General features: G+C 44.3%; 1 protein-coding gene across 2 annotated transcripts; it reads left to right on the top strand.

Moving 5' to 3' along the window:
- The first annotated feature begins 636 nt into the window (after positions 1-636).
- Positions 637-27,018, top strand: PLEK (pleckstrin). 2 transcript variants are annotated; one of them, XM_030557869.1, is made up of 9 exons: positions 637-775; positions 6,036-6,191; positions 12,844-13,025; positions 16,251-16,342; positions 17,193-17,377; positions 19,267-19,371; positions 22,753-22,836; positions 25,481-25,550; positions 26,505-27,018. In XM_030557869.1, exons 1-9 carry the CDS (start codon positions 728-730, stop codon positions 26,642-26,644), a joined length of 1,062 nt encoding a protein of 353 aa, XP_030413729.1. In that variant the 5' UTR covers positions 637-727; the 3' UTR covers positions 26,645-27,018. The 2 variants fall into 2 exon arrangements, with proteins under 2 accessions (XP_030413729.1, XP_030413730.1); XM_030557870.1 differs by lacking the exon at positions 6,036-6,191.
- The last annotated feature ends 831 nt before the right edge of the window (positions 27,019-27,849 follow it).

The raw sequence follows: 27,849 nt of genomic DNA, 5'->3' as shown, positions 1-27,849 counted from the left end.
GAGTGATGTTACTTGTAACAGTGACTAAGTTTCAGATAAGGTGTGTGATTTTTTTAAGGCACACCGTTTCAAAAAAACAAAGTATATGATAACCAACCCCAATGGCAAACTACAGCACTCTTCCATCAACAATAACGACCACTTATTTTAAAAATCAGATTGCTTCTGACATCAGGAGAGGGCGCTTTCTCATTAAACTAGGTAAGTTGTGCTTATTGCCAAATGTACACTTGTCCTTGTAAAACCCAATGAATCGACATTATAACAGAGCTAATAACATGGAAAGTTATTCATAAGATCCTTTTGTCCTACATTAAACAGTGACATGGTACATTGCCTTGTTCATTATTATAGTACAGAGTATTATGCCCTCAAATGGGGCATGAGCATGCAGCCAAATTTCAAGTTCTTTGGATTTGTGTTTAGAATGTTCTATTTTATAGGAATTTTCTTCTGTTTGGTAGCATTTTACTGCATTTGGACTTTTGATGGATCTGCTCTCTACAGCATTGCAAAGAAAACCTATAAATAAACACCCAGTTCTGCATTTCCCTATTCTAATCTCTTGACCCATAAGAGGAAATAGACTCGTTTTCATGTGATTAACAGACAGAGGAACTTACGACAAGTGACACAGCTGTAGAAAAGGCAGCCCACAAGACCCTTTATTGTCAAACACGTTGCAACTGCCAGCGCTGTCAGTACTGAAAAACAGATTGGCTTGAGCATGGAGAGAGAACCAAAGCAGATAAGAGAAGGCTACCTGGTTAAGAAGGTAGGTGGGCAATTCTAAACAGGCAACAGGCAAGTATTAGGGCTGACATCAGTTGAGCAGATGGGGAAACTTTAATTTTGCTTTTTTAAAAAAAATGTTTTCTGTATTTTTCATGAAAAATGCAAGCAAGTGATCAACTAATTTCTCAAGCAGGGCATTAATTCAGCTTTACTTACTTGTAACTATGTAGTAGCAACTATATCTTCTCAAAAAGCGACAAAGAGTCCTGTGGCACCTTATAGACCAGGGGTCGGCAACCTTTCAGAAACGGTGTGCCGAGTTTTCATTTATTCACTCTGATTTAAGGTTTCGGGGGCCAGTAATACATTTTAACCTTTTTAGAAGGTCTCTTTCTATAAGTTTATAATATATAACTAAACTATTGTTGTATGTAAAGTAAATAAGGTTTTAAAAATGTTTAAGAAGCTTCTTTTAAAATTAAAATAAAATGCAGAGCCCCCCGGACTGGTGGCCAAGACCCAGGCAGTGTGAGTGCCACTGAAAATCAGCTCGCATGCCGCCTTCGGCACGTGTGCCATAGGTTGCCTACCCGTTATAGACTAACAGAAGTATTGGAGCATAAGCTTTCATGGGTTAATACCCACTTTGTCAGACGCGCTTGACGAAGTGGGTATTCACCCATGAAAGCTTATGCTGTTAGTCTATAAGGTGCCACAGGACTCTCTGTCCCTTTTTACAGGTCCACAGCTACCCCTCCAATGCTATCTCAGTCTACTATAAAGTAAAACGAACTCATTTTCTATGTATAATATGCATTTTATATGCATTAATGGAGCACTCTAAACACAGATCCAAAAAAATTTGGCTGAATGATCATGTCCAGTTTGAGGACATATGGCTCTGTACTATGATGATGAACTCGGCAATGGACCATGTCCTTGTTTAGTGTAAGACAAAAGGATCTTATGAACAACTTTCCATGTCATTACCGCTCTTATAGTGCTGATTTTTGGGGCTTTACATTGGGTTTAACCCGAGGTTAAAGGTTTTGCTGGGAAACTGGACTCCTTTGTCACAAAGAAAAAAAATGTAATGAAATGAACATACCCCACTGAGTCAAGTGAATGGGCTTCATGTGGGAAGCTTTTTGGGGAGCTGGTGAGATTGGACCCATTCCCCACGCCAGCCTGAAGGCAGGGAGTGGGGCCTAAGGCACAGCCTCAGCAGAGCAACTGGTTTGGAATAGCAGCTTCTGCACCTCTGAGCAGAGATTCTTGGCCATGGGATCCACATTATAAGGGCATACCTCTGCTAAAGTGCCCTTGTGAGATCAGACTAGCTTTAAGCAGTTTAGTTAAGCAACTTTGCCCCCCTGAGAAACTCCAGCTAGATGATCTCTGCTCTGTGAAGCATCTTGGCTTCACAGGTCTTCAACCCAGAAAAGAACTTGGGCCTGGTGGAGCCCCTAATCTGTGTGGGACCAGAGCTCTGCTCCTGCTGAACTGAGCTTCTGGGATGCTTCTTCTCCACCTCACCTTGGCTCTTTCATTTTTGTTGTAAATGTAAGAAAGTAAATATCTAAAGCAACCTTGAAGTGGCACTGTTAAAATCCTAAGAAGGCAGGGGGCCAGGTTCATTGCTGGCAAAGCCAGCCTGCCATCCCAGTGGCACAAAATGTAGAGCAAGCAACCCATAATCCATACTCCAACAGAGGGCCTGGAGCTGGTCAATGCAGCACACTCAATGGGTGGGGCCAGCTGGGGAATGGATGGGAGCAGGACATCCAGGAAATGTGCTGATCCCATAGAAGTTCCAAGTAGTCTCCATTGGTGAGGAGTTTAGCTGCCCTTTCCTAGTGAAGGACAGCAGTGGTATTTCTGCTTGCCGTGTAAGAGGTGTGCATCTCTGTCTACATTTAGCTACTCCTGGGAGTACAGCACGGCGCAAATAGTGCTCCCTTGCATCTTGATGGGTAACTCAAGGCAAGAAAATCTTTCTGTTGGGCCAGTTGCCAGGGTATATCACTGCTGGTCACCATACAGTAGACCCTGAGAGTTATGAAGATCTGGGGAATGGAGGTTGTTCGTAACTCTGAAATGTTCATAACTCTTGTTCTTTCAAAAGTTTACAGCTGACCGTTGACTTAATACAGCTTTGAAACTTTACTATGTAGCAGGAAAACGCTGCTTTTAACCATCTTAATTTAAATGAAATAAGCACAAAACCAGTTTCCTGACCTTGTCAAATCTTTTTTTAAAGTTTCCCTTTATTTTTTCAGTAGTTCCTGTTTAACACAGTATTTTACAATACTGTACAGTATTTCCTTTTTTAGGGTCTCTGTTGCCTGATTGCGTACTTCCGGTTCCAAGTGAGGTGTGTGGTGGATTGGTCAATTCATAACTCTGGTGTTCGTAGGACTTGTGCTGTATCCTAAAGACAGACAGTGAGAGATCTATTGTGCATCCCATGACAGAGCACCTTCAGCCACGGAAATCATAGCACCGGTTCACTCCTGATTTAATTTTGGGAGAGCAACCCCCCTCTGTTTCATCTCTGACTTCTATGATACTTTTCAGTTGGGACTTTTCAATAATGGCCTCCTAAAAAGTGAAGGCAAATATCTGTCCTCCCAAAGGTACAGGTGGGCCCTTCACATACACAAGCAAATGGAAGACGTGCTCATGCCACCCTCCATCCCTCATTCCTTGCTATCAGCTATGAAGACTGTTGTGGGCCAGAGCCTCAGCTGGCATAAGCTGGCATGGCTCCCTTGACATCAGTGCCAATTTACACCAGCCAAAGACCTGGCCCTGTATTTTTAAGTTTGATAGTGTAGAAGTTGTGCATTTCTGTGGGTTCTCCATTCCAGAGGAGAGAATAATCATTTTCTATCATTCAGTGTTACGGATGTTAAAGAATGGAGAAGTTCTATTAGGAGGAAGTTGCAGGAGACTGTTACATGAACTGTTTTTCAAGCTGCTATTCATCTTGCAGGGATATTTGGGAAACAACCATCTTAACTGTGGTCTTTGGGTAACTGAAAGAATTCTTTTAAGTTTCAAGAGACTGTGGGCCAAATCCTGATTGCCTTTATCACCTGAGTAGTCACAGGCAAGAAGAATTTTGTCTTCTCTGTGTTTGCTGACTATGGACCTGAGTCTGATATTCTGACTCACACTAAATCGCTTGCTGTGCAAGTAGCCCCATTGTATAAGAGGAGCAGATTCTGGTCTTTGCCAAACACTATGGTCATTTGCTTATAAGTAAAACTATTGGGATGGCACCAGTTTGAGTGAAGATATGACAGTGGACAAAAGGCCACTCAAAATCATGGATCTTAACTCTGCGTCCTAATTTGACTCTGATTTATTCCCCATCCAAAAAGGTCAGCCAGCAGGTCAATTTGGCTCTTTACACAATCACTAAATTCTCACCACGTATTTATATTAGCCAGAATGTGGTGGCCTGTTTCTATTGTTTTTTTGTAGATCTCTGGGGAGCCTGGACTGAGAGAGCAGCCCACACAAGGGCTATTATTTGAGCCATAGCTGTCCATACCAGGAACAGGTTGCTTCTGCAGCAGAGTACTGGATGTGGAAGAAAGTCCCATTGTCAGCAGGCACAGAAAGTCCCATGATAATCAGCTCCCCCTCCGCTATGGAACTTCATGTCTGATTCAGAATACCACAAGCTTTCTGAGGGCTAGGATGGGCAGGGGAGGGGAGGGTGTTATGTTGGAATGCTTTGTTTTAAAAGAAATTCTTGTCCAATCCGCTGCCACAGACACACAACATTTAAATGAGGCAGCACAACATGCAGCTGTCAAATCCAAACGCACCCTCCGCGCAGCAGGGTGGACTCTCTGCCTCATACTACACAAAGGAAGTGGAAGCCTCCCCGAGCGTTCCCTCGGTGTGGGTGTGATCTGTGTCTTGGGGTCTATTGGTGGCAGTTACTCAAGCTCTGCCTTAGGGCCAGACTGCAAAGAACAAGCTATAGGCTCCTCTTCAAAGAGACTAAAGCCAACTTTTTCAAAAGCAGTCTGTGAATTCGTGCACTTAATTTTTGGGTTTCCATCTTCAGTGGGAGCTGTGGGAGCCCGTCTGCAAATCAGACCCTGGGTGTCTCAAGCTGGGTGCCCAAAGACTCAGGCATCTCTACTCAGTGGTCATTTTTGAAAAGCTGGCGAGCCATGTCTGCCAGACAACATAGCCTGCAACAGTGATAGGGGCCTATCCAATTCCAGGATTGATTTTTAAAGTCCATACAGCACCTGATCTTGCACTGTGAGAATCAATGAGGGTTTTGCCATTGATTTCAATGTACGTTAGACCAGGCCCTCGATAATCACCCAAACTTCTAGTTACAAATCACACATCATTGTTGTGCTTTAGTATCGGGAAATAGAGCTTTAAAGGCTGAACTAAAACCCTAGAGTCAAATATTCCTCTTCTTTTAATATGGTCAGATGAAATTTCCTTTTCCGGTGATGGTCTGGGTACAACAAAAGTGACAAAATATTGCTAATGGTTAAGCAATAACAAATGGGGCCGGGCTAGCTGAGTAATTCATGTCTGTTTCTGTGCAAACGACAGTTTTCAAAGCTGGGTGACTCAAGACCAGCACCTAAATCCAGATTTAGGTATTTGATTTTCTAGAGATGCTCAGCTCCATCAGCTTCTCTGGGTATTGTGAGTTCTCAGCATCTCTGAAGATCCATCCAAAGACAGCTTGATGCTGCAAGGTGCTGAACACCCTTCCCTCTCACTATCTTCAATGGGAATTGAGAAGCCCCAGCAATTTGTACGATTAATTATTATTATTAATTATTAGCTGTCTTATTGTAGCACCAGGTGCCCTCATCATGGACCAGAGCCCCATTGCGCTACATACTGTACAAATATAGAACAGAAAGAACCCCGAGGTGCTTACAGTCTCGTAGCATGAAGCCTTCATTTCAGTGCCTAAACTGTAAACCAGCCAGGGGTGGAAATTTTGAATATTGTTTAAAGTATTGCAAAAAATAGCATCTGAAGAAAGGCATTGGTCTGTGTGATAAAATCTCACAGATACAGGGAAAAAATGCAGGTTGACTTGTTGGATGCAATTTTGGAAAAGCATGTTAGTGGGATTACAGGGAGGAGGAAATAATGGTTGTAGAAAGAGAACAATTAATGGAGAAAATGATGGGGATTATGATAGATCTGCCTTAGAAGGGCATTTAAAAGTGTCTCTTTTTAGAAGGTCAAATCTTGAATGGAGAAAATATAATATAACTGAGTTATCTGATCTAATGCAGGGAAGTATGTTTAACACCTGGAAGCCAATGTGGGTAGTGCTCCTAGATGATGGAATTGAATTCTATAAGAAGAAGATTGACAACAGTCCCAAAGGAATGATCCCCCTGAAAGGAAGCTCTATCAGTAGCCCATGTCAGGATTTTGGCAAAAGGATGGTAAGTATTTTTTACAGCCACTGAATAATAAGTTATATATATAAAATGTACGCAGCACTTTTTCATCTGTAGATCTCAAAGCACTTTACAGTCTTTAGCTTCACAATCCTGCAAATGAGTCAGGAAAAAGATCTTGGAGTCATCATGGATAGTTCTCTGAAGACATCCACGCAGTGTGCAGAGGCAGTCAAAAAAGCAAACAGGATGTTAGGAATCATTAAAAAGGGGATAGAGAATAAGACTGAGAATATATTCCTGCCCTTATATAAATTAATGGTATGCCTACATCTCGAATACTGCGTACAGATGTGGTCTCCTCATCTCAAAAAAGATATACTGGCACTAGAAAAAGTGCAGAAAAGGGCAACTAAAATGATTAGGGGTTTGGAGAGGGTCCCATTTGATGAACGATTAAAGAGGCTAGGACTCTTCAGCTTGGAAAAAGAGGAGACTAAGGGGGGATAAGATAGAGGTATATAAGATCATGAGTGATGTGGAGAAAGTGGATAAGGAAAAGTTATTTACTTATTCCCATAATACAAGAACTAGGAGTCACCAAATGAAATTAATGGGCAGCAGGTTCAAAACAAATAAAAGGAAGTTTTTCTTCACACAGCGCACAGTCAACTTGTGGAACTCCTTACCTGAGGAGGTAGTGAAGGTAGGACTATAACAGCGTTTAAAAGAGAACTGGATAAATTCATGTTGGTGAAGTCCATAAATGGCTGTTAGCCAGGATGGGTAAGGAATGGTGCCCCTAGCCTCCGTTTGTCAGAGGTTGGAGATGGATGGCAGGAGAGAGATCACTTGATCATTACCTCTTAGGTTCACTCCCTCTGGGGCACCTGGCATTGACCACTGTAAGAAGACAGGATACTGGGCTAGATGGACCTTTGGTCTGACCCGGTATGGCCATTCTTATGTTCTTATGCTTTGAGGTAGGGTAGTGCTGTTATCCCCATTGTACAGATGGGGAACTGAGGCACCGAGAAGCTAAGTGACATGTCCAAAGTCACACAAGAAGTCTGTGGTGGAGTAGGGAATTGAACCCAGGTCTAGCAAGGTCCAGGCTAGTGTTCTAACAACTGGGCCCTCCTTCTTCCCTAGATGGCTGACAAAATATTTCATGATATTCCTTTGGGCAATAAAATGTTACAAGGCTATGTTATTTTGGCTGTGATTTTGTCACATCTCACAAGCTCATTAAGCAGGGTTGGGCCTGCTCAGTATGTGAATGGGAGATGTAAGAGGAAAACTCAGGATGCTGCAAGAAGTAAAGCTAGTGATTCAGTGGTCTGAATGTGTACTGAAGTGATGCTGAAACCTAGGCCTCATCTACACTATGAGCTAGAGGTATGATTCCCCTGCTCATGTCCACGTACAAGCCCACCTCAAACCGGTGGGCATGTACTCTGCTCAGCTGTGCTTCTGCTGCTGCTACCCATGCTACCATGGCAACACTTCTATTTATGCCTGTGATAGCTCAATGTGTGTATGAGCAGGCGAATCACCCCCCCAGCTTGTAATGTAGACGTAGCTTTACGGTGAAGGGGGCACTCTGCTGCTGGAGGTGTTGTATCTCTGACTGAATGTGAAACAAGTCTCCAGTAGCTATAAAAGACCCTAAGGGTCTTTTTTAAGAGCAGGGGTATTATAAAGTAATTCTTGCTAAAGTGACATGGCTGATATACCAGCTACCTGAAACAGAATGGAGAGAAAGGGGTTTTTCCTCATGGATAGAGGTGTGATTTGGGTGTGCGTGAGAAGCATTGTTGTGAATTCTCCACCTTCCAGTATAATTGATTGAGAAGTCATCTTTTCTGCTGTTTATCCCCAAAGGTTTGCCATTCGTGCACTATGGGTTAGTGACAGACTGAATTTTTAATTGGCTTTAGCTGGATCCCCTGCTTTTCAAATAGGGGAGAAAGCCAGGCAGTCTGAAAATGTCATAACTGGTTGCACATATGACTAGAGAACAGGATGAGAGTGTTAAAAAAGATCTTAATTAATAAGCATCAGAGAGAAGAGAAAATAATGGATCCCTGCATGTACGGCTTTTTAATGGTTAATTCTGCTGCTTTGAATCTGTGCTTTTTGGATTAGCACTAACATTTTCTCCATTGGCACAATGCCACATCTTCTACTAGGAGGTACTGAAATGGTGAGTTATAGCTCACAAGGGAAACTGGGTTCATGCCCAGTGCAGATGTTATAGTGCCATTCTACAATCTACATGTCTCTCCTGCTTTAGGGACATACATGTTTGCAGAATGAATGGTGTGTCCAGGGCCAGATCCAAAGGCCACTGATGTCAAAAGGAATCTTTCCACTGATTTCCCTGGGCTTCAGATCAGACCCTCAGTGATAGTAAGAATGCAGCCTGGATTTCATCTGCTATGTCCAAAAAGCACGAGTCCTGCGATTGCCTGGATAGCCCTTGAGGTTTTTACTCAATTTGTTTCTCAGTTCTTCCTCAGGCAAAGCCCTAGTCTAGTCACTGAGAGTTTGCCTGAGAGAGAATGGAAGAAAAATTAGTGAGGATTTGGGCCATTGTACATAAAATGTCCTGGTCAGGACCTGATCCAAAGCCTGCTGAAGTCAGTGGGATTCTTTCAATTGACTTCAATGGTCTGTAGATCAGTTCCTGCCTCTAAGTCAGCCAGAGCTTGTGGTAGCTTTGCAGAGCAGCTCGCAGAGGGCATCCCATGATGAAATCTGACACTATTCAAACAGCTGAATAAACAACAAAGGGCCAAACTGTACACCCTTTACTCACCAGAGCAGTACCAGCTATTCTTATAAGTAGCTGCTTACCAATATGATCAAAAGTTAATCATCTGGCTATAAACACTTAGTGCTCCAAATGCAACACTTTGGAGAACGTGCATTTTGTAGCTTTATTATCCAGAAAAAGAATTGGAATAGCCCTGAGTTTCCCCTCCAATATTTCAGCTTTTGCCTAATTCCAATTAGCAACATGCATTTATATTTTCTGTGTGAATTATCCCGGTGCACTGCGGCTGATGACTATGCTTGCATCCACTCACTTCAGACAGCTGATGCTAAGGTGATTTTGAAAACACATTGGTTGTCCCTGAATCCCCCAAACTGCTGTAAGTAATGGAATGAGTTTATTCTGATTCCCAACTTATACCAACTTCAAGTCAAGTTCTGTTCAGTAGGGCCCAGTTCAGAACAGCACATAAGCATGTGCTTAAATGAATGCCGGTGCTTATGTCTCAGGGACTCCTATTCAGCTCTCCTGAATAGACATGCTTTCCTGAATCAGCATCTAGAAAGATGAAATCCATTGATTAACTTCAGTAGCTTAGCAGTACTGAAGACGAGCAGACTCATCTCCATGATGCCTCCTGCTGGTTACTTCTGGGAATTAACTCGGTTCCAGCTCCAGAACACCCTCTGCAGGCCAGTGATCCAGCTGTCCTCTGGCCCCGTGTCCCTCCCTGGACCAAGTACCCTTTTACGTGGAGTGCTGCCCCCAAGCAGTCACCCCTTTTTCTTAGGGTTTCCCCTTCCCAGGGGACCCCCACCTTCTATCCCCACTTTGCCTCAGTATATGGCTACTGCCCAGTCTCCATCTAACCCCCATTCACTGGGGCAGACTGCAGTATCAGCCACTCATCATAGGCAAAGGGGTTTGGACCTGCTACCTTTGCCTACCCCTTGGGCTGCCCTCTGCAACCCCTAGTACTTTTGACCTAATGCTAGGCCACAGCCTGGGGCTTTCTAGGCTAGAGCTCCCCCGCTCCTCAGCCTGTCCTCAGCCCTGCTCCCCTCAGGTACTTTACCTCTAACTCCCAGCAGCCAGGCCCATCTCCCTCTATAGCTAGAGAGAGACTGACTGCTTCTAGCTCCCCTGGCCTTCTTATGAGGACCCGTTGCTCAGTTTGGGGCATGGCCCCAGCTGCAGCCACTTCCCCAATCAGCCCAGCCTAAAGGCTGCTTTCTTCACTGGAAGGGACCTCGAGAGGTCATCTAGTCCAGTCCCCTGCACTCGTGGCAGAACTAAATGTTATCTAGACCAGTGGTTCTCAACCTGGGGTCTGGGACCCCTGGGGGGCCACGAGCAGGTTTCAGGGGGTCTGCCAAGCATGGCCAGTATGAGACTCTCTAGGGCCCAGGGCAGAAAGCCAAAGCCCCACTAGTTGGGAATGTACCGTGGGTCCCTGAGCCCTACCACCATGGGCTGAAGCTGAAGCCTGAGCAACTTAACTTCTCGGTGCCCTCTGTGATGTGGGGCCCCAGGCAACTGCCCTGCTTGCTCCCCTCTAATGTCGGCCCTGGATTTTATATGCAGAAAAACAGTTGTTGTGGCACAGCTGGGCCATGGAGGTTTTATAGCATGTTCGGGGGAGGGGGGCTCAGAAAGAAAAAGGTTGAGAACCCCAGATCTAGGCCATCCCAGGTACTCATTCACCACTATTGACGATCCTGGTTTATTCACACACTGTTTCTTATAGTGGTGCTATCTCTGCTGTTTCTCTTCTTTCAAAGTTATAGCAAATTTTTCTTCACTGCTCTCTTATGAGAGGGCTTTTCACTACTGACAGTCTGGGAAATAATTTTTTCATCCTCCTTCATACTTTATACACTGGAGTAGAAAATGTCTGTTTCAAATTCTCAGCTGTTTAATCGTTTGAACAGCTGTGCCTCTCTGGGATTACACAGGGTACATTGAGTCTCCTAGCTTTCTCCTCCAGGTTATGGTAATTGATTCTCTATTTGGTAAGAGCCTGCCTTAACTCGGTATGTTATACGGTGGTGTGCTAGTTTGCTAGTGTGGTTTTTCCATACAGGGATCTGTAGCAGTCTAGCTTGTTGTTATTTTTGACATGTACTGTATATTGCTGTTGGGATGTGGCTGTTTGTTCCACTGCTTTGGAGGTGACTACTTTGAGACCTGGGAGTGATCTCATATAGGAGAGGATTATGTTTTTGTTTGGATTTAGGGCTTGTCTACACTTCAAAGGCAACACGGGCACTAGTGTAGGTAATCCACCTTCCCGAGAGGCAGCAGCTAGGTCATTTACATGTGTAGATTTCAGTGGACTACATTGGTAGATGTGGATTTATTATCGCATTTACTATAGTATATTATTTTCATTTCAGTGGATTCACTGCACTTAGCTGTTAGATGTGCAGTTTTCAGTCTGTACTTTTCTTTTTGAAGGCATACAGTACTGCCTGCTCAAGAATGTAACAAAGTTTCATGTAGATGGTTATTAATAAATCTGATTGAGCATCCATTGTATTTACTCTGTAATTAGGGTGACCAGACAGCAAATGTGAAAAACTGGGACAGGGGATTGGGGGTAATAGGAGCCTATATAAGAAAAAGACCCCAAAATCGGGACTGTCCCTCTAAAATCAGGACATCTGGTCATCCAATCTGTAATTAAATTATGGGAAATCAGATTTTAGAGAAAATGGAAACTGATGAAATGCCTACAGAATATTGCTGGATGACCATCAGGTTAATATCTCTTGGGAACGTTGACCAGAATAAATACTTAAATTGATCAATTAAACAATCCACTCTTGAGTTTTTTCAAACTGATGTTATTACTTCTACCTAACTCTGCTTTAAAGAGATCTATTCTCCCTTTGATGTGACACCTAAGTAACTATATAGTAACTGCATGGCCGGCTCCAGGGGTTTTGCCTCCTAAAGCAGGCAAAAAAAAAAAGAAAAATGCTACAATCGCAGTCTGCGGCAATTCAGCGGGAGGTCCTTCGCTCTGACTGGGAGTGAGGGATCCTCTGCCGAATTGCCGCTGAATACCTGAACGTGACGCCCCGCTCCAGAGTGCCCACCCGAAGCACCTGCTTGCTAAGCTGGTGCCTGGAGCCGGCCCTGAGTAACTGCATTAAAAATTAGCCCTACACGTTCCTAAAGGCAGATAAAAGTCTAGGGCAAAAACTGCTTTTGCTGTTACTGAGCTATTCATGGTGAGGAGTGTGAAACGAGGCTGGTTATGCAGAGGGTCCCTGGGCAATCCTGCCTGCGCAGGCTCAAGGGAATATCTTCTGTTGCACATTTTTCTGCTCCTTTCAAAAGGCATCATATTTCTACTACCGTTATTTCCTGCTAATAGTACATAATATTGAAGGTCAGGACCTGATAATTCCTTATGGCAGCAAACAATGGGCCTGATCCAAAGTCCACTGACCCAAATGGGAGTCTACCCACTGAGGTTGATGTGCTCAAGATAAGGCCCCATGTCTTCTGGGGCTGTGATGCGCTGGTGGGCATGCTAGACAAACCCTCCATCTGGTACTCGAAGGAGTGTTAGTCTGGAATCTTCTCCAGCTACTTTATAGATGCACAGGGTGGTGGGGAAGGATTTCTCTGCACCTGTAAAGTAGATGTAGCACCTGACTAGTTATTTCAGTACTACATAACCTGGCTCTGGTATGAATGTCAGGAATGCTCAGTCTATAATAATACAAGGAGCTGATTACTTGCATTGTTTGCTTGGCTATCTCTTCAGAGTGTTTCCGCTTTAATCATGTGTTCAGGACACTGTACGTAGCTCCTGTCAAGGGAGGCTGTACAGTTTGTTGATGCTGGTGTAATTGTAACCCACTGGTTACATAAAGACACCTTTAAAAATCCTTATTCTTGTTATAGTTTGTCTTCAAGCTCACCACAGCCAAACAACAGGACCATTTTTTCCAAGCCGCCTACCTTGAAGAGAGAGATGCCTGGGTGCGGGATATCAGGAAGGCTATTCAGTGCATCGAAGGAGGCCAAAGGTTCGCCAGAAAATCCACCAGAAAGTCCATCAGGCTGCCTGAAACAATCAATCTGAGGTCTGGTATAATGCATCTCTTTCCCCATTCCATTCCATCAGCTCGGAGCAGACAGTAGAGTCAGACAATGTAACATCAGCCTGAGCTCTTTGGAAGGGATTCACTGCCATGTAGGCAAGGCTAGTCTTCTGTCTCCCTGACCTGCAACTGTAATTGCTGAAGACCACCTCCTAGGCAATGAGGCTCACTGGAGGGTCATTTCTAAATCATAATGAGACTAAAACATACGTACAGTAGCCACTGAAATATAAGTAACATGCACATGCAGCATCCCAAAGCAATACTAAAACCTTTCCAGGGAATAGGATGCATGGCAAGCAGCTCTATTTTGCATGCTGCAATGTGAGAGCCAAAGCTGATTTCAAATGAAATGAATTACACTTGCCTGAAGGTCAGGGGTGGCTCTAGGTATTTTGCTGCCCAAAGCACGGCAGGCAGGCTGCTTTCGGCGGCTTGCCTGGGGAGGTCCCCTGTCCCACGGATTCGGCAGCATGCCTGCGGGAGGTCCGCTGAAGCCGCGGGACCAGTGGACCCTCCGCAGGCATGCCGCCGAAGGCAACCTGCCTGCCACCCTCACGGCGAGCGGCAGAGCGCCCCCCATGGCTTGCCGCCCCAGGCACGCGCTTGGCGTGCCAGTGCCTGGAGCCGCCACTGCTGAAGGTACAAGTAACGATAGAATTAACAAGGACCACACAGTTGTCTACTTTACAGCTGTAGGCATCAGCTCAGCAAAACCTAGAAAAGGCGTCTAGGTGATAGAATGTAATGGTCCTTCATAGTTTTTTCCATTGTTAAAATAGACCATAACTTTGAAAATAACTTATTAATATTATTTACATTGTCTAGCACCTAGCCCTCTGAACTGGGTCCAGGGCCTTTGCGCTAGGCTCTGTAACACACAGAGTAAATGACAGTCCCTGCCCCTAATAACTTACAAATTAAAGGGTGAAATCTTGGCCCTTTTGAAGTCAATGACAAAACTCCCGTTGATGCCAATGGCCCCTAAAAAACAAGATGTAGCAGTGTGCAGCGGGATGGGGAAGGGGAAGATGGGATAATGATCATAAAAATAATAATAATTATAAGGTGTATTTAGACTTGTTTATTACTCATAACCTTTAGGCTCATATTTTTACAAGCGGCCAGTGGTTTTATGTGCCTCGTTTTTTGGGAGCCCAGTTTGGAGACACTTTGAAGGGGCCCAATTTTCAGAAAGTGCTGCACACCAGCCAGCTGAAAATCAGGCATCTTTCAAGATATTTCAGCAATGGAGGCACTCAAAATCACTAGTCACTTTTAAAAATTTTGGCTTTAAAGGAATCTGCTGGCTTAGCCAGGCTGCCACTGATTCGGGCTCTGGTGATGTGGTCTCTGCCTGCTGCTGGATGATAGTTGCTGAGTTCATTTATACGTGTACGTTGCATTATGGGCCTTTTCAAATTCGGTTAAGAGTGCACCATAATGTACTGTGGTAGCCTACATGCCTCTGAACTGTGAGGATGGCACTTAGCTTGTGATAAGTTAACGATGGATAGGAAATTGTCATGGTAGGGGACAAGAAAGAAGGAGGTGCTTTGCAGTGGGGGAAGAGGGAGCTACTTCTGGGAAAGGAGAAAGCCAGAGACGGCAGAGATGCCAAGAGAACTGGAGTAATAGGAATAGAGAACAGGGAGAGGAGAGGAGATGGTGACTAGATATTCCTCTGACCAGTTCCACAGCAACTAGGGCAAAACTCAGATTCCATTGAAATTAGCCAAGACATGGGGACTGCACTACAAAAGCAGGATAATTCCAGTTAACCTTATTTTCTGATCAACCTAATCATGTAATGTTTCATATGGTATGTTTTACATGCCCAAACAGATTAATTAAGCTCTAGCAGCTGATGATGATTGCGAGAGTAAGACATAGGAAAAAGGAAGGTGTTTCTGCATCTCTGGTTTCTTGCTTATTAATCTCCCTGGAAGAGCTAACTTTAGTTTAGTCTTTACAGTTTATCTAACAAGCAAGCCAAAGCATAAAGCACTGCAGAAATGGGCTAGCAATTAGAGTTGGCTGGAACATTTTCAAAGTACTGATTTCAACAATTTTTTTGATGGGAAGGTTTTTGAGGTCCAGGGTGGATGCACCATTCACTTCAGGGGGTGGGGGGAAGGAGGAAGGGAGAGGGAGAGAGAGAGAGACCCTAAATCAAAATCCTAATGTTTCAATACTATTCCATTTTGCAAAAATGTTCAAACGTTTTGGTTCCATGCGGAACATTCTCCAGCCTGCTCTCTTAGCAATATTTTCCAGACTAAGTGGCTTGTCAGAGAACCCAAATCTCGTGAAAAGTAAAAGATATGCGAAGGCAAGGAAATATGGCATCCATTTGTTAATGTTTAGAAAACTAAGGGAAACGGGTTTTGTCTCAGAATATGATCTTCCAGAAAAAATAAATACAAGGTGCTCTCTTTTGTGCTGAGGATATTCTTTGGTGGCAGACAAAATTGCACAAGGCCCAGTCCTGAACTTGGGCTAACTTCTGTAGGCTTCAGTGGGAGATTTGTCTGATAAAGGACTGAATAACAACTGAACAGAAACCTCAAGACTTGGCCCGGAGAATTTAATTTCCTCTGCTAGCAGGCTGGCTCTACACCTCAGGGGCCTCAAGCAATGGAGCTATCTAGGGCATGTCAAAAGGTGCTCTGGAGGAGGGAAATCAGACCATGAGTTGCTGAGGCTATTACAGGGCCTTCTAAAGCATGAGGATTCTGTCAATAAATCAGACTCATAAAGTTCTTGATCCTCCAGTTCCCAGACAGGACAGGAAGAAGTTGTAGGAGGAACTTAATACAAGGAGGGGTGTCCAGGAAGGAGGCCATTCTGTGAAGCTTTGCTACAGTGCTTGGAGCGTGTTGTGTCTCTGCTCACACTATTGATTCCCCATTTTGTTCTGTCGCCCAAATGGAACCTTGAGCCTTGTGGACTTTGCTGTCCAGGCCTGATGCTGAAGACAGCACAAGAATCAGATTGTGAGCTGGGGAGGCCTCCAAAAGTACTAGGCTCCATGCAGTCAATTGTCTTCCTTGGGCTTAAGCCAAATAAGCTCTTGTGTTGGAGAGGCAACCGTGCCAAGAGAATGTGAGGCACTTCCCCAGTACAGAGTGAGCACTGCGTTATCATGCCAAAGAGTTAAAAGCTGCCTAGTTCCTAACAGTTCCCATGGTTCCTTTTTACACACAGTGCCTTGTATCTCTCAATGAAGGACTCCGACAAAGGAGTAAAAGAACTGAAGCTGGAAAAAGACAAAAAAGTGTTCAATCACTGCTTTACAGGTAACAAGCACTTGTTTCCCATTTGCCATTTAAAGTGCTCCAGGCAATGGAATATACAGTAGGGCTCAACTCATGACACTTCGGGTATACACCACAGCATCTCTGAGCTGTGTAGGGCCCAGCCAGAGCCATATAAAATTCAGAGAAGAACAACTGTTGGAAGCTTTCTCCATCAATAGAAAGTGGGTTGCTGTAGTATTCAGAAGCATCTGCCATAGGCCAGATAGGAGGTGGTTACAGATGGAACAGATTGTGCCTGTTGTTTTAAAATATGATCAGAGAGATAAAAAAATTGAAACAGCTCGTTTCATCCACAGTGTCATGAAATCCTTAAGGCCACTGAAATATTCTTAAAGGGGTTCTGTGTGGTATTGGCTCCAATCAGCAAAACTACCCAGTGAGTAGGCAGGGCTCCCATCCTGCTCCAAGACAAAGTCTATAATGTGCTGGAAAGGGTCAAAACTCACCCCCTCCCTGGGGTACTGCTTTATTAGCAAAGTAACTGCAAAGGATCTCTTTCCCCAGGCTTGGCTGTTCCTAGGATTCCTCACTTAGGACTCATCAGCTCCACTCTGTCTCCCCTGACTAGTCCCACTTCCTTTCTGTCTAGGGTGCAGTTAATGAGCTACCCTTGCTACCATGAGTCAGCTGGTCAGCACTAACGGTGCGGCTCAGCAAGAGTACGCTGCCATGTACCCAGGTTAGCCTGTCATGTTTGTCTTTTGAAATATCAGATTCATGAACAAAGAGAGCAGGCCAATCGCCTCTGTATACTTAATAGGTCTTGTCATGGTTATTTTCTTGGGTAACGGCTGTTAATACACATCTCGTTTTATTATCTTGTGACTAGGCAGTTGTGTGATTGATTGGCTAGTGTCGAACAACGCTATCCGAAATCGCAAGGAGGGTCTCATGCTAGCCTCTTCCCTATTAAATGAAGGCTACCTGCAGGCAGCTGGGGACACTTCCAAGAGTGCTGCTGAAGGATTGACGGACACCCCTTTCCTTGATTTACCTGATGCTTATTACTACTTTGTGAGTATTGTGGCATGTTCTTCTATCTTCCAAAGTTTGAACATGGGCTTCCAGACTTACTGCTGTCCTCAGTCCCACAAATCCTGGGAAAGTGACTATGTGAAGATGGAGGGCTATGTTTATTATCTCTCTCTCAGTGGCTTCCAGAATGAAATTGCTCAGTATAAAGTTTTGTTTTTTTAAAAATGGTTGTCCTAGCAGCCAGTTCAGTCAACTCAATTTGAGACCTGAAAGTCAAGCTGCATTCTTTCTGTCTTACACATCTTCACCCGTGATAGAAATACTGCCACTGGAACTTAGCTAACAATTCTGCTGATGATACACAAGCCTGAGAAGAATCCCGTTAACTGATCGTAGGGCTGGACTTGCTCTGGAGTTTCTCAGAGGAGTGAAGTGTTACAAAGTGATTTTTGTCAGTAAAGTCACCGAACATGACTCAGTCGACAGAAGGAGCAGGTCGCACCCAACCTTTACCAGAAGGAAAGCTTCATTCTTTAATATTTTGTTTCCACTTAGCTTGGATCATCTCAGATGAGCTAGATTGGTAACCATACATTTGATGGATTTAATTTAATAGAGTACTTCAGACATAAGCTGGTTATCTGAAAAGCATGAAATACAACTCATGTTAGACAATGTTTAAAGTCATTTGGTGTACTGAGTCACATATACAAATTATTGTTTCTATTAAATAATGTTATTTAAAAGCTCTTACTCCTATAAGTTCTGTTTAAACTAATCATATCTGTGGTGGAAAGCTTGACATCAATAAGAGTTTTGTCTGAGTAAGGACTGTGGATTTGGCCCATTAATTCATTTATTCTTATAAAGTGTCTATGAGGTAGGGCATTTTTACAGATGGGGAAACTGAGGCAGAAAAGTTGTGTCTTGCCTAAGGCAACGTTAGCAGTCAAATTCCTGGCTCTCTGGCCTGTGCTTGGACCACACCTATCTCACACTGTTGCATTCTGTTTCAGCTTTTTTCCAGTTCTGTTACATGCAAGTAGGTCAGGGCATCAAGAAAGCCAGGTATCACAACATGTCAGCATTTAACTTGCCATTGCATGAAGTATAACATGTAATCGTTGTCTATGAGCCACATAACTCTATTTCTCTGCAGTTGCATCTTTTGAACTGTGCAATGTTTCATAAACTGCATCACATGGATCTGATTGCAGGGTTGCTGTGGAACTTGCAAATATTTCAGGCATCTGGAGACAGTTAAGTCAGTGCTGGCTTCAAAACTCCACAGAGGGAATAGAAAAGTACAGAATATGGACCGCAGTGGCCAGTTCTTGGTGGAAGTGGAAAGGGGGTTAAGTCTAGGCAGTCGCATTCCCTGCTTTTTCCAAATTTCGTGAATGCCTGTAGAGAAGGGAATGGGCATGGCTGGGTAGTGGAGCCAGGTGATGGTAGCTCTCACTGGCATCCTTCCTTTTCAAGCCTGAAGGAAATTGGCTATGTCAGCACTTACATGAGTTCCACTCTGCACACTGAAAGTCATTGTAAGGGAAGGTTTGGAGCAGACACTGGTTGGAATGGTGGGAGCCTTATTATCATAGGGAAAGAAAGGGGTCAACAGGGAGTAGCGTATGGGCACTGAGACGCAGAACAAAGCTCCAGCTTTCTCCAAATGTCCTGAAATCCCACAGAGAACCTGGCCTTATGCCCGTTTGGCCCTCACATTCAATGGGTGACTCTGTGGGAACTCTGCTGGCTGAAACTCAGAGTTTCTTGGCTTTTCTGGGAAATTTTCCAGAGGAAGGGTTGTTTTGGCCTCATGGCTAGCAAATAATAAGCCAAGCACAAGCTGACCTCCTTTCAGCAGGAAAACAACCCCCAGCATCACATGGTTACTGAAGGTTGTCCTTTTCCTTGTGTTCATACAGGCAGACAGTGGGTTCTTCTGTGAAGGGAATTCTAGTGATGATGACGTGGTCTTGAAGGAAGAGTTCAGAGGCACAGTGGTCAAACAGGGCTGTTTACTGAAGCAGGTCAGTATCTCTCTCGTTCTGCTGTTTTACAACAGGAATGAAGTCAACACAATACAAGAATAAAATATATCCAGCAGCTTCTCAAGAGCTTGGAGCTAAGCTGGGCCACCTGAATGTAACACATTATGAGTGTGTATTACAGACTCCCCTCTGTGTCAGTCCACAGAAAATATGAGTTAGGCTAGCCCAGGGGTCAGCAACCTTTGGCACGCGGCCTGCCAGGGTAAGCACCCTGGCGGGCTGGCTGGTTTGTTTACCTGCCGTGTCTGCAGATTTGGCCAATCGCGGCTCCCACTGGCTGAGATTCACTGCTCCAGGCCAATGGGGGCTGCAGGAAGCGGTGCATGCCGAGGGACATACTGGACGCTGCTTCCTGCAGCCCCCATTGGCCTGGTGTGGCGAATCACAGCCAGTGGGAACTGCAATCGGCCAAACCTGTGGATGCCGCAGGTAGGCGAACTTGCCCAGCCCGCCAGGGTACTTATGCCGGCAGGCCACCTGCCGAAGGCTGCCGATCCCTGGGCTAGCCCCTAGCAACAGTGCTTTAGCTCAGGCTGTAGCAGTTTGTGCTTTTTAGCTCTGGAGAACTCTGGTTCCTTGTGTGTTGGTCAAGGTGGTGGCTGTTACATGAGTACTTAGCAGCTGAGATCATTCTCAGAATGTTCTTGAACCGACTCACTTTGTACAAAGATGCATTCTGCTGAGATTCACTGGTACTTTTGTCCAAGTTACCAAGGTTTGCTGCTGTTATTTACATGATAGTAGTGCCTAGTGGCCCAATCAAATTCGGGGCCCCATCATGCGAGGTGCTATAAATACACCTAGAAAGGGCACAGATCCTGCCTCCAAAAGTTGATAATCTAAAGAGACAAGATAGGCAAACTGCGTGAGGAGAAGCCACAGCTGGTTAGTAAAACACATGGGACTAGAACCCAGGTTTCCAGTCTCGTTATACAGAACTGTACCTACTAGACCACACTGCCTTGCAAAGTGGGGGGAATCATATCCCAGCTCTGCTAGAGATTTCCTATGTGTCCCTGGACAAGCCACGTACTTGATGCCCCTCTCTGAAAGGGAGACAATAACTTTCCCCAGGATACCTTCCTTTCTATACACAATATACAACCTAATTACAATAGCTTTTCATAGAATTATGGAATCAGAGAACTGGAAGGGACCTCGAGAGGTCATCTAGTCCAGTCCCCTGCACTCAAGGCAGGGCTAAGTATTATCTAGACTATCCCTGACGGGTGTTTGTCCAACCTGCTCTTAAAAATCCTCAGTGGTGGAGATTCCACAACCTCCCTAGGCAATTTATTCCAGTGCTTAACCACTCTGACAGTTAGGAAGTTTTTCCTAATGTCCAACCTAAACCGTCCTTGCTGCAATTTAAGCTCATTGCTTCTTGTCCTATCCTCAGAGGTTAAGAAGAACAATTTTTTCCCTCCTCCTTGTAACAACCTTTTCCTTATGAAACCACTGAAGGAAGACAATGGCAATCAGAATACTAGCAGAACAGTCAGAGAGGATCAGGGTTCTTCAGTGACATTAACACTGTGCAGCAGCACAATGTGACAAGAGACACCAGGGTGGGAATAAGATATTAAGTATTGATCACCCCCAGATAACTGACTGACACCAAAAATCTTAGTTTGGCCAACATTTAAAATATGATGCCCTGTCCTGGAGCAATGTGACATGCTCCCTACATCTATGAAAGCCCATGCACATTTCAAAGGAAGATAATGTGATATTTAGTCATAGAAATGGGTAAACCAAATAAGTTTCAAGGAGTGGGTTTTGATGGGGCTGCAGGTAGGGTAAGTAGCCAGTGATTCTAGGAGTGACCTAGCATTATCAGAAGCCATGGAACGTAGAAGCTAGAACTGTACAGATCTGTTTCATCCTCCACCCCCTCTGGGCATGCAGATTTAGCTACTACAAAGTCATTCATAGCAATATCCTTTGAGACACTGAGGCCCCGATGTTGCAATGAACTCCCTAGGGACGGACCACAGCACCCACCCAGAGCCCCATTGACTTCACTGAGGCTTTGTGCCCGCAAACCAAGGGACGCACCCCACCCATGTACCATGTACAGTATTCACTACTGACTTGGACTCCTTATACATTCCATGATTGGCGTACCCGAGCCCACTTATCCACTGACACTTTAAAAACTCTTGCACCCCAATCTGGGTCTGTGCCGGTTATGTGATACGTATGTATCTCTTCACCCTTGCAATCCCTGTAATCCCTCATAACTCAAGCCTGACCCCAGATGTACAGTACCTTCCCTCTTAACTTGTGTCTATTCAATTTTAAACATTAACTTTAATACACATTTTAGTTCTGCCCACACAGAGCTCATTGCAGTAACAAATTTTAGGTACTAGAGTGGTGGACTGTATAAAAAGCTAAAAGATAGGTAGTTGGATATCATTGCTGGGTGGTATAATGCCTCTTCTTTGTCTAGGAACAGTCCCTAGTCCCCTCTCCGGAGCAACTGTGACAGAAATGCCCCATTTATTGTCACCTTTTCTGCTCCCTAGTTCTAGTTGGTGTTTAGATCACATGATGATAGGTGTCATGATTATGATGATAATGAATGCATAGATAACATAGATACAATACTTGAAGATCTGAGTCTGTGAATGGTGCCACAAATCATCTGCAGGGAGCCCAAGTACTTATTGGCCATGTCATTTGTATGCCTCCTGTTAAACTGCATCCACTGTTTAAAGGGATGTGACTCTTCACCACATTTCTGCCATTATTCACTTCCCCGCACCCACCACTGTTGGTCCATATCCAGTGAGTAAAGAACTTCCTTTCCAACAGCAATAGTTACTTGAGAAACTGAAATATTTTTGAAATAGTGGGAAGAAATGATGTCTGACAGCCCCTATAGACTAATATTAGTCTCGTTTTGATCAACCCACTCCAAGTCACTGTGGACTGTGAGAGGCCACCGTTTCTGAGTGTTGCTGCTTCTGCCTTGAATGTCTGTTTTTCAAGACTGTAGTTATGGCTGGTAAAAATGCTGATCTATTTTAAGTGGATAATAGTATCTACTTGTGTGACTTTCTTATTGTACACTCAGGAAAACTAGCTACCGAATTAGATATTGGTTAAGATTTTAAAAAGCACCTAAATGAAATCTTGAAATCAAGCGTAAGTTAATTTTGGTGCCAAGTTCACATAGGTGCCTAATTCACTTATGTACTTCTGAAAACATTATCTAGTGTAAGTTCCCTCATTGAAGGCACCCCTATATCAAGGCCAAAACATTAGTTTGTCAGCTATATTTTTCTATTCTTATGTGTGTGATTCCTTTTAAACAAAGCAGAATATTAGGTGACTTTTTGTAAATTTGCTTAGGGGCATCGGAGGAAAAACTGGAAAGTGAGAAAGTTTATCCTAAGAGAGGACCCTGCATATCTTCACTACTATGATCCTGCTGGGGTGAGTGATTTTGTCCATATTTTTACCAGCATCATTCAAGAGCTTCTAAAAGACCTGATCTCCAGCTGGACTGGTGAATAGAATGTTCCTTTGTGAGTGTTTGGGCAGCATGTGTGCATGGGAGACGTATTTGTGCTGCTTCTATCTAACTCTAGCTGTTCTCTAGATAAACAAAGAACGTCAGGCTCTACATGTGCTGGGTGGGCGTGGCTGAGTGAAAGTTCCTGGACCTGGGAAAGAGGCATCCATGAGTGCCAATCTGTGCTTCCCTGCATCTGTCCTTTTAGCCAGGGATTAATCACATTAACAGTACTGTCAGGCTGTCTGCAGTGGTTCAGGACTGGGAGTGCCAGCCTCAGGGCAGATTGCCAAAAAGCGGGACAGACACTCCACGCTACTGGTGTGTTCTACAATTAGATTTCAGCACCCCAGTAACAAATGTGAATTCCTGGATCCCAGTAACAGTCTAACTGTGGAGTCACAGACAATCCCTTTAGGCCCTCCAGTCTCTCTTGCCATCCTGGCAAGCTGGATTTAGTGATAAATGGACACTTACACCAAAAATCACAAAATATTAAGGTTGTTCCCAGTCCCAAGAGACGAGTCACTTCCCCCAGATCAATTTGTCCCTGAGATCCCACACCCATGCTGATAGCTAGTCTTATAGTAAACGAATTAAGGATTTATTAACTATGAGAAAGAAATGAGTTATTTACAGATTTGTGCTTATATGTTGCCTGCTTCAATGAGTTACAATCTTAGGCTCAAAAAGGTGACAGATATGTAGTAATCTGTCCATGGAATGTCGTTTAGGGCTAACCCAGGTTGATCCTGGGGATATCTGCTTTTGTTTCTCAGCTCCAGCCCTTGTGAAAGTCCAAACAGCAAGGACATAACCAGTCCTTCTCAGGAGCGGCGCCAGGGTTTTTGGCGTCCTAGGTGGGGTCCTTCCGCGCTCCCAGTCGTTGGCTGCAATTCTGCGGCGGGGGGGGGGTCCTTCCGCGCTCCTGGTCTTTGGGGCACTTTGGCGGTGGGTCCCGGAGCGAGTGAAGAACCCGCCGCAGAATTGCCGCTGAAGACCCAGAGTGCGGAAGGACCCCCCACCACTGAATTGCAGCCAAGGGTGGCAAAATGCCGCCCCCCTAAACCCTAGTGCCCTAGGCGACCGCCTAGGTCACCTAAATGGAAGTGCCAGCCCTGGTCCTTCTTGTGAGCATCTTTGTATGCCCTTCCCCCAGAGTTCAAAGTGATGGGACAAGCATTCCTGCATGTAACATCTTCATGGGTGGATGGGGCAATCAACAACGCTTTTGTTGCAAAATGACCTATTTAGTCTTGATCATCCTTTTTGAAGGGCAGGAAAAACACTCTTCCTGCCTAGGTTCACAGATTCAGAGCAGGCATTCTTACAATTAGAAAGAAAAACTTTCATATTACCTTAAAGCAAGGGATACAAACATTACAAGTAAGATTAATGCATGCAGCAATTTACAAGCATTTTATAGAGTCTAAACACTAAACACATTGCTATAAGTCTAACACCGAACCTGAACAATACTAAGATACAGGTGAGCTGGTCTATTTTCCAGCTATGAATTCGTCAGTGCTCAGCTGATGCCTACAGCCTTGGCAATAGCTGGCACCTGATTTATCAGCATCACAAATACACTTTGGTGTACACGCCCAGACTAGATTAAAATCTGTTAGGCCATAAAAACAAGTTAATCAAATACAGTCAGCCTTTTTATTGTTATATTTTCTGTGTTAGCCTGAGCCAGGCTACTTTGTCTCTTGTACAATTACAGTGGGACAAATTCTTCCCAAATATAAGTAGGTGCCTGGATGGAGCTGCACCTGCTTGCATCAGGGATTAATTTGGCTCCCGGCGCTCCATGCTTCCCTGCATCTGATCTCAGTGCAGGGGTGGCTTCAGTAAGGTGCCAGTTATATCTGTTTGATCCTATGCTGGCCAAGCCCTAGTGGTGTCAGGGTGGCCTAGAACCAGTGAAGATTGGCATAGAGGAGTTTTGCTCTGCCACACCCCCCAGTGCACTGCCAACCCCTTTGCTGGAATGAGCCTGTGTTAGGGCACAAGAGCTGCTTCTTTCAGGTTTGTGCCAGCAGAAATTCTCTCTCCACAAGGAGAATTCTCCCCTGGTCACTTGCCACTACAGTCCTGAGCTGCACAGAGTGTAAACAAGAATCTGGCCTACCATGTCTGTGGTGGTGGTTGTCCTTCTGTAGAGAAGGACTTTTTTGAACAAGCCCCCTTCTCAAACTATGTTGAGTGGAACTGCATCTGCTGGCTGAATGTTGCAGGTGTGTTGCTTCTATTTGTTGAAGGGCCCAGTCAATCCAGATCTTGCACTTTGTACAAATCTCTACGTTCTTCTTGCACACTGAGCTCAGAATGGATCCTCCAAAATATCTAGCGGAGCCTGTATTCCAAAGGGGCTCCCCCATCCACATGCAGATTTGCCCTGTCCCACTGTGCCCATTTCTCATCGATCTGTGCCATACTTTTGCATCATACATCCCTGCTTCCAGTGAAGAGCTCCAGTCAGACATATCTGGACAGTTTTAGAAGCAGATGTGTTGGATTTTAAACCATGCCAATGACTGTTTTGTTTGGCATTCCTGTCAGGGAGAAGATCCACTTGGAGCGATTCATTTGAGGGGTTGTGTGGTGACAGCTGTTGAAGACATACCAGATGGTAAGGAAACACACACAAACAGCAGTGTGGTATTTGCAGTACACGTACACATCTAGATGTAGTCATACAACATCCTGGCTCAGAAATAAGCCATTCACAATTCATCATGAATGGATCAGGTCAGCAGCATTAATCTCAGCACTGGGTCTCCACAGCTATGCTAATTTGTCTGCAGTGAAGAAAGATTGAGCTAAAGGGAGTTAGGGAAATGCATATTTTGTCATATGCTTAGGCTAACTCTACTTGGCGTCTGTGCTGAGGTAATCTGCACAAGGCCCCATGAACTTCAGGGCTACTGCAGACCATGACTCTGGAGGGGAAGTGTTGTAGCAAGAGGGGTTATGCCAAGGAGCAGTCAATCTATACCTCATACTCTCTTCTGAAATCAGGGGAAATGCTCACAGGGGACAAACCACCATAGTTAATCCTGAAAGGACTAACATTATCAGCCACTCCATAACTCTTCCTCTCCTTTGAGGGATGGGTTGTTTGTAACAAAGCAAGATTGGCTATTGGGTACTTGACTCCTGAGAGAGCTGTTCTGCCACGGGTGAAGGATGCATGGAGGCATTACAGTCTGGGGTTGTTTGAGCTTCCTTTCTTTGCAGATAGCTGTGCTCGGCTGATTTTGGAGGCTGTACTGAGCCCACACCACAGATGTGACTTGTGGGAGAGTCGGATGTAGCTCTTAGCACTTGATAAATGTGTCACTCTCATTCTATAGTGTTAGTAGTTCCTGTTCCTGATTCCACAGGGGGAGGCTTCTATTCACAGATGTGATTTTTTGGTATTTGAGAAGTCTTTCCTAGTAATGGCAGAGTCAGTGGTAATGGTAGCAGGAAGGAAATCCCAGCATGGTTTGTAGAAGCAGAAATGCTGTACACATGGGCTAAAATTTCTCCATTCACTTCTGTAATTTGCTACTTTCTTCCCTCCCCCCCCCCCACCTCTTAGCCAAGAAGCATGACGTTGACACCAACCTGTTTGAAATCATCACAGCAAATGAAGTCCATTATTTTTTGCAAGCAGCCACACCTGTGGAGCGTACAGAATGGATCAAAGCAATTCAAGTTGTTTCTAGGACTGGGAAATGAAGAACAGCCTCCAGCAAAGAAAACCAAACTGAGAGTGCCTAGCAAAAGGGATTTTAACATATAGCCCAGGGAAGCGATTTCATCCATAGTCTCCTGTCCCTAATGCTTGTGGATAGAATGGGCAGTTTCATTTCTGTCATGGCTACTAACAAACTAATGAACTCTCCACTATTGTAACCAAGAGATTTTACTAATTTATAGTATAAAATGTGTCTTACTAACTTGTGTTTCTTTGTAATTATTAGCACATCCTGTGAAGGTAACACCCTGGGCCTTCATTTGCTCATATTTAAGATGGTGAGAGTTTTGTCATTAACTTAGTTGAGGGCAAGATCATGCCACTGATGTAAATAAAAGTAACTCAAACTGTCAGATATCAGCATCCTTTTGTTATTCACCTACATTCCAATGTCTTCAAGTAAGCTGCATCTACACTGCACCAATATTTGGGCTACAGGGGGTGTGAATAGTATTGTGCACCAAAGTGCTGCACAGTCACTTGAAAAATTGGAGGCTGTAGGCATGAACTAAAAGATTTCTACTTCCCATTAATGCAGTCCTGTTTGAAGAGCACTACATTAACACAAACTAGACACCTTTTAGTTTGTGCCTGCAGCATCAACACAAGAGGAGTTACGGGGAAGCATTTTAGTGCACACAGCTATTCATACATCGGTCGTCTGAACTGTTGGGCAGTGTCGACAAGCCCTATAGTATTTATTTATGGGAGAAACATTTTTGCACTTTCTGTAACCAGAATAAATACTAACATTGGGGTGGTCCTGTTTCGCTGATCAATTACATAATTTACATGTGTCCACAAAGGGCTACTAGGAAGATGACTTGGACAAAGATTAAAATTAGAGCAGTGTCAAATTCTGCAAGTAGCCCTGGTTTTGGCTACCATTTTCCTATATGCAGGAGAACCTCAAAGCTTAGACAGCTTGGTTTCAATAAGCAACCAAAAACTCAGCTGCTTATCCAGACCACTTTGGTCAAGAAATCAGCTGGTGTGGCAGCCTCTCTATATTTTACTCTTTCCATTTCTGAGCCCAGACAAAACCAGGAAATGAAAAAATGTAGAAAAGTGGGAGTGTGGGGTAAACTGAACATTTAAAAATGGGTTTGTGTTCTAGGCCAAGATTTGGGTAGTTCTTGAAACATAAACATACCTTTTACATTTTGAGAGCTCCTTCAAGGCTCTC

The sequence above is a fragment of the Gopherus evgoodei genome, chromosome 3 (assembly GCF_007399415.2).
Source record: "Gopherus evgoodei ecotype Sinaloan lineage chromosome 3, rGopEvg1_v1.p, whole genome shotgun sequence".
In the NCBI taxonomy this organism is placed as follows: domain Eukaryota; kingdom Metazoa; phylum Chordata; order Testudines; family Testudinidae; genus Gopherus; species Gopherus evgoodei.
This window is presented reverse-complemented; position numbering and strand designations above follow the sequence as displayed.

Bases quoted from the DNA above. Each gene is read 5' to 3' on its own strand.
- PLEK (XM_030557869.1), top strand. From the start codon at position 728: ATGGAGAGAGAACCAAAGCAGATAAGAGAAGGCTACCTGGTTAAGAAG. The intron at 19,372-22,752 runs GTCAGTATCTCT...AAATTTGCTTAG, and splicing joins AGGGCTGTTTACTGAAGCAG to GGGCATCGGAGGAAAAACTG. The intron at 22,837-25,480 runs GTGAGTGATTTT...CATTCCTGTCAG, and splicing joins ACTACTATGATCCTGCTGGG to GGAGAAGATCCACTTGGAGC.